This window comes from Hesperophylax consimilis, chromosome 10 (genome assembly GCF_061612785.1).
Source record: "Hesperophylax consimilis isolate HC1 chromosome 10, BYU_Hcon_1.0, whole genome shotgun sequence".
NCBI lineage: Eukaryota > Metazoa > Arthropoda > Insecta > Trichoptera > Limnephilidae > Hesperophylax > Hesperophylax consimilis.
Window position 1 is genome coordinate 1268325 of NC_142845.1, and position 7332 is coordinate 1275656.

The window sequence follows — 7332 nt, forward strand, 5'->3', positions numbered from 1 at the left end:
TTATAATAAATTGTAGATACCAAAAACCATATCACACTGGCTTACACCAATTAGAAAAGATATACTTTTTTTTACACATACAAAAAATAAAACATTTACAAAAATTTTCCAAGCTTTTTGTTTGTTCTGATTACGACTATGTTTTTCTTCGGAAGTTAAGGAAGATAAGTAAAATGTGTAAACGCAATATGATCCTTTCATACACGTCATCCTATTAATGTCGTTTCTTATATTTTCGTCTTGTATTTTTTGTAATGATTACGAATAATCAATATTTCAAAAATATATTTTCGTCATGTATTTTTTGTAATGATTACGAATAATCAATATTTAAAAATAAATTTGTGGTGCATCTAAACCAGCGACACGTTTTGTCTGTTTCTTCTTAACCTTTAAGGCTTCAGGAAAACTTTGTTTACACAAGAAAAAGTTCGGGCATTGTAGCCATAAAATTGTGCCATGACTCAGGAAAGGAACTGTGGCGTTCCATCCTCTCCTATTGCACTTGTGGTGCTTACTTACGGATGAACATTAAACGTATTTGAAAGTTATTTTCAGTGAATATTGACTTTGAGTTTAATGTTCCACCAGAGGTGGTTTATTTATGCACCAGAGTCTATTATAGCCTCTTATTTGACTCTGCGTTCTCCTCCACACTTTATCTAAGGAATATTAGTGAATGAGAAATCTATGGAATATTGTTTTGAAACCTGTCAGGTGGCTGTTATTTTTTTTGACAAAAGTAAATTGAAGGAAATAGTCCATTGAACCGTTACTGCACTTAAAATTAAAACATGGCTTTAGAAACAGTTCCCAAAGATCTCAGAGGGCTTCGCGCCTGTCTAGTATGTTCATTAATTAAGGTAAGACATAACCTAATTTCACATAAGGCTTCCTAAAATTAGTTTTAGAAGGTTTCTTGAAACATAATTGGTAATTATTGTGTATTATTATTATTATATTAACTGTGATGTATTACCTTTTTCATCCAACTGGCTGCTGCAGTTTCATACTGCATTGATGCGCATTTAACATTTGCTGCTTTCCCATTTATTCATCTTTTGAAAGCATCATTCTTTATTTTGTAGGATAAACTTGTCTGATTCCGCTGCAGGCTTAGTACGCAAAAAATTATAAATAGCACTTGATTTCAACACATTTATTATAATAAATAACTATTTATGTCAGGGGAGAAGGTAAAAGATTATGTTTGAAGGTTAGGAAAAACGCATAAATGATTAATATAACCTAAACACCTACTTAGTGCATGTTTACTTTAACCCCCGACTTAAATAGTTGTCTCCGTTGTATATTTTAGATGAAATCAAGTGTTGTTTTTTTAAAGAGCCTTTGCATGCAGCGCAATTCGACAAGTTTACCAATAAATCAAGTTATGTGTTTTGCATACATTATCATCGCTGATCTATTTACTGAGTAAATAGCACAAAGGTTTCCCAGTTTTATAACAACACATTTATCTTTTACAGACTTTTGACCAGTTTGAGTATGATGGCTGTGATAATTGCGACGACTTTCTTAGGATGAAAACCAACAAAGACAATGTCTATGACTGCACTAGCAACAACTTTGATGGGTAAATATGATTTTGATAAAGTTGCCAAATTCTTCCTCACGCTTAGTATGCAAAAAAATAGCACTTGGTTTGAACTTAATTAGTACAACAACCAACTATGGTAATTATTCGGGATCGCTGGTCATGCTTAATACGATTTAAAAAAATAATAAAATCTTTTGATTTACCTTAATTACTATAAAATGAAACTGACTGCATTTGGGAAATTTTTAATTTTAGCATTTTAATTTTTAATTACGTAAAATGAAAATTCGCTTTCGTTGTAAAGGCATTTCAAATAATTTCTGTCGATTGGTATTCCTGATTCTATTGTGTGGAATTTAAAGATAATTAAGTGGAATAGCGTTGCGATAATTAAGATGCCAACATTGTTGATTTTGGCGATTTTCAGTTCTTGAAAATAACGCCGACGATGATTATTTCTAGTGATTTATCATCTGCCTGATATTTAACTTTCTCCTTTGTGCTCCATACTCGGGAAGCCGTTGTTTACCTCTTTTATTATTATTTTATAGATAACCACACACATTATTATTATTATAATCAACATTAATCATTAACATTGTAAAAAATATCGTTGTAATTATTTGGATGCTTCTGATGTTTTTTCACGTTTTAAGTATTATTTGTAAGAATATAACGTTCAGTGTTGAAAAATCTATAACATAAGATGTTTTTTAAAGAAGATGGTTGTTTGATTTCAGAATGATTTCCGTGATGAGTCCTGAAGACAGTTGGGTGTGCAAGTGGCAAAGAATCAGTAAGTGTATTCATCAAATTCTTCATATTAACCTAACACCAAATCATCATCGGCACTGCAACCCTCGGGAGGGGAGGTCTGGCTCCCTAAACGCTTCTACTCCAGCTGCAACCCTCTGGAGGGGAAGCCTGGCTGCCTAAACGCTTCTACCCCGCTGCAACCCTTGCCAGGGGAGGCCTGGCTGCCTAAACGCGTCTATTCCCACTGCACTCCTCGGGAGGAGAGGCCTGGCTGCCTAAATGTCTCTACTCCCGTTAGTCTTCTTTATTTGGATGACGTGTTCTCCCCCACACTAAACACCTAAATAAGGACATTCCTGTCTTCTGCAGACTTATTTATCTAATGGAGGCTATCTTCCATCCATTCTTGTGGAATAATTGTCTTTATGGTTCTTCAAACAAACAGGTCTGGAGCTCCAAAATACCTGAAAAAAAAAACTTGACCAGTGGTTCTTTTCATAGAATCCCTATTTTAACAAACTGTCTGCATTCTTTGAAGCACAAACATCAAGAGGAATGTTGTCCTTATTCTATCTATATTTCAACGGAAGATACTCCGACGAACTACTGTGCACAGTTGGGAAACACATCATTTGTACATGTTAATAATTGGTATGTCACGTAAAAATGGATTGCTTCTACGATTGGTTTTTGTGTTCATCAGCTCAGTTGTGGAATAATCTACCTGCCACTGTGTTTCCTCCCTCTTACAACAGGTTCACTCCTTCTTTCTCCAAAAGACCCTCCACACAACATCCATAAAAATGACTTCACACTCCCCAATGGAAATCATTTCTATTTTTGTCTCAGTTGTAATATAAAATCTTGTTTGTATTTTCTAGATCGCTTCTGTAAAGGTGTATACGCCATCTCTGTATCCGGAAGACTACCCGCCGGAGTCATCCGGGAGATGAAGAGTCGAGGAATAGTGTACCGACCGCGAGACACCAGTCAGAGATAAGCTGCCCCATCCTGGACACGAACACCAGACTCTCATCAACTAATATTATTTAATTGTTAAACTCTATTTAGATGGGTCGGTTCATTTCCTCTTTAAACATTTAAAGTAATTTATCACTAATGATTTTTTTAAACTTTTATTGCCAAATATTTTCTTGTTGATATTGTGAAGAAGTTAATAAGAAATTATTTATTAAGGTCAGGAAACATTAGACCGTAAAATGAATCAGATTCTGGAGCTATGTACCGACTTATATTGGAATCTAAGGTGGACTTGAATGTAGGTTTAAAGGCGCCCGCAGACGCAAGACTTTAATCATGGTGACAGACACAATTCCAAAGTCTCCACAGAGTCGCGTCGCTCGTGTGCGTACCTGCATGCACCGTAATGGATTTATGCCCAAAACTATTGCAACGCAACTGTCGCTGTGACTAAAGTCTCTCGTCTGCAGACGCTCTAAGATAATATTTATAATAATATTTGTATGAGGATAAACATTTTTATTCAAATAATAAATGATCCTTCTAAAGATACATTCTATTTTTTTAAATTAAAATACATATTTAAAATTAAGTTAACCCATGTAGAGTTTTGTTTTATACATTTTTCTCAACAGATAAAGCAAAATATGGTAAAAATAAATAAGACTTTAGGAAAAAAGGTTTCTGGTTCAAGTTATAGTGATTTTTTAAAATTTAACTGTTCAATTTGCATTTGGTGGTTTTAATAACATAATTTAAAATCTGATTTTATTATCTTTGATAAAGGAACTGTATGCATATCTCCCGTGTGCCCTGAGGCCCAATGTCTATATCCCACGTTTCACCCAATTCCTTTTACAGTAGTCCAGTCTTTCTCACAAAGTTCGCCAGGGTTGTCTTTGGGTGTTTGACAATGACCTCTGATTCCACAAAACGTCTTCTCAAGTATCCGAGCCTTGTTCCCATGAAGACAGGAAATTGGCACCACAGACGAAGCAGTATCATGAACCTTTATCCTCTTCACATTAATTACATCTATTTTGGTGCTCCCGCTCCCAGTGTCTCCTGAGGTGGTTCATGTGACCCTGAGGTGGTCTGTTAATGTCCTGTTAATAGTGGCACTAGGTCCCTTAGCGAGTTTCTATTCGGGAATAGTTGTTGGACTCATTTGATTACATTGAATGATACTTTCTACAATATTTACACCATCGATGTATCACATGTAAATTGTGAGAAATATTGCTGTCCATACAAATAATTGTGTACATATAATAAAAATGGTTAAATAAAATTATATAACGTTTATTTGCTTTAAAAATATATTTCGTATCAACAATAAAAGCAACAAAATATAAATGTGTTTCCTATTATTATTATCATTATTAGACGAGTGCCTCACGAAATGAATTGAACACTTGTCCCATACTACATTTTATGCTTACTAATAATACTATAACAAAATACATAACGGTTAATGTAATCTTAAAATAATAACAATTGCCTAAATTTGACTAATATGGCTAGCGGGTGTTCGACCGTCTGCAAGTCAATATTGAGGAACTTTGATTTCCTCGATGTTGGCTTCTTTCAAGTTCACTTCACAGAGCTTTGTTTGCCTTTTTGGTTTCGAGGAGGAGTTTGTTGTTCTTATTGGGTTCGAGAAGGAGTTTTGTTGTCCTTGTTGAGTTCGAGAAGGATTTTATTGTCCTTGTTGGGTTCAACAAGGGTTTTTTTGTACTTATTGGATTCGAGGAGTAGTTTGTTGCCCTTGTTGGGTTCAAGGAGTAGTTTGTTGTCCTTGTTGGGTTCAAGGAGTAGTTTGTTGTCCTTGTTGGGTTCAAGGAGTAGTTTGTTGTCCTTGTTGGGTTCAAGGAGTAGTTTGTTGTCCTTGTTGGGTTCAAGGAGTAGTTTGTTGTTCTTGTTGGGTTCAAGGAGTAGTTTGATATCTGTGGTGTTGGTCTTATTGAGTTGGCCTGTCCAGACGGAGCGGATGAAGGTCAGTGGACCAGAGAGACAGAGGGGAGAGCCGAAGTGTCAACTAGGCTTCTCCTTGGGGGGGATGTGGTACTCCTCGGAGGATCCAAGGATGTCCTTTTCTACTTCTTTAAATTCCAAGTTCTGCTCCTTCATTGCATTCTGTAAAAAAATTATCAGCGTCACAATTTTTTCCTTCATTAGCTTCATCCAAACGGCGTGAGGCAAGTGTACAAGGCAGCCTTTTATGCATGCCTGGCTAACTAACTAACCATCACGCCGTTTCTCCGTAGGGGTAGGCAGAGAGGACGGACCGCCAAACAACTCGATCTGAGAGATAAGAGATAAGCCGCCATAGCTCAGTGGTCAGAGCTGTCGACCGGAAATCGAAAGGACACGGGTTCAAGTCCCGTTGGCGTCATGTATCTTTTATCAGGAGATTTTTCAATGTGGATGAGTGTTTCAGGCTAATAATTATTGCTTATAAAAAATAATTGTTACCCTTTGTGCTATGCATAAAAAATCTTGTCTTAAAACATTAGTTTACCAAAAAAAAATAAAAAAAATAATTAGTATAAAATAAAGTCGCTATCCGCGTCGTCTATGTTTGTGCGCTTAGTTCTTCTAAAATACGCAATGGATTTTGATAAGGTTTTCACTATCACTTAGAGAATTTCTTCCGGAAGGTTTATGTATATAATACATGTATATTATATTTAGTGCCCCCGAGGTGATATCTCACAAAAGCGGCGCTATACAAATTATCCAATAAATAATAATAGAAAGCAGAGAAAAGTTTTTGTATGACGAAATTTTTTTTTCGGGCACTTGTATAGCTAACGCTGGCTAAACCTTATGAGATACATCAAAATCATGTACACGGAATTGCATATCTTAAAAAGGCCTACTGAAAAGTCTATCACGGTGTATGTCTATATCCTAAGTATAACCCCCAGGAACGCCGGGTACACATCAGCTAGTTAGTAATAAACAGAGCTTGCCTTTTATAGGCAGTTAATGCTAAAAATGTCAATATCCGAATTGATTCTGTTCAACAGGAAGATTGCCCTCCCCGCCGGCATGACTAATGGCAAGTCAGTCCTGCAGGCTGGAAGATAGAATAGTCTATGTTGTTGGTGATGGAGATAACCTTTGGGAACATAGAAATGATTGCCAAGTTTTCAAGGCATCCACGAATCAGCCTGACCCGGAGATGGTTCATTCCGAGCATACCCAAAAGCAAGCCGGTAGGATAGAGCCACAGGTACTGGCCATACTCCCCCATGGAGAGAAATAAATACATGCAACTGAGCAATAAACTAATGGCGATTAGAAGGAAAATATTTATTCAAATAATATTTTGGCGTTTGTCACTGGCCTGAAGACTTGTAGATATTAAATAGACTTGTATTTGAAAAAAAAATAGTGGCTGAATATTTGACTTTTGACACCAATGCAACAATTTTATCAGTAATTAATCAAACATAATGAAACATTCACAATTTAATAGACACAGATTACGAAATCAACCAACGATATAGTGAAACAATTATTTTTTCTGATAAAATATATCAGCTGTATTTTAATAAAATGTTGAATAAAAGGTCAGTTTGTAACCCTAACTTTGAATATTTATTAATTTAGTAAGATAATATAATTATGGAAAGGAGCAAGTGACATGTTTCAAAAGCGAAATTCCATACCTTCACACACTGCTGGTAAACACTGAAGATTCCAGAACACACGGTATCGTCCATGCTACCCCTCAGAAACTTTTCTGAAAACCAGCTATTGAAGCAGTCATCGTACTTCTTCTTAAGTTCCGTACAATTTTCTCCGATGCTATTCATAATGAACACGTTTTATTGTGGCGCGCAGAAAAAAGTAAAGTGATCTCATTTACGTATAACAAATCGATTTTCTAGTCATTTCAAGGACTTGTCAAAAATTATTTAAATGACAGTTCAAAACAGCATGGAAAAATCATGCGACGCACATAGATAAAAACAAATTGTTGAGTATTTTGAATAGACACACTATTCTATATAAAACTATTGGCGTCA

At 35.7% G+C, this 7332-nt stretch overlaps 2 protein-coding genes across 2 annotated transcripts; one reads left to right on the top strand and one right to left on the bottom strand.

Annotated features, from left to right (window-relative positions):
* The first annotated feature begins 679 nt into the window (after window positions 1-679).
* On the top strand, window positions 680-3487 carry spt4 (Transcription elongation factor subunit spt4). The gene is made up of 4 exons (XM_089636002.1): window positions 680-863; window positions 1488-1594; window positions 2299-2354; window positions 3196-3487. Exons 1-4 carry the CDS (start codon window positions 795-797, stop codon window positions 3312-3314), a joined length of 351 nt encoding a protein of 116 aa, XP_089492128.1. The 5' UTR covers window positions 680-794; the 3' UTR covers window positions 3315-3487.
* Window positions 3488-3620: 133 nt separating this feature from the next.
* LOC149420149 (TP53-regulated inhibitor of apoptosis 1-A-like) lies at window positions 3621-7332 on the bottom strand. The gene is made up of 2 exons (XM_089636004.1): window positions 6973-7332; window positions 3621-5431 (listed from the first exon to the last, which is right to left on the bottom strand). Exons 1-2 carry the CDS (start codon window positions 7117-7119, stop codon window positions 5330-5332), a joined length of 249 nt encoding a protein of 82 aa, XP_089492130.1. The 5' UTR covers window positions 7120-7332; the 3' UTR covers window positions 3621-5329.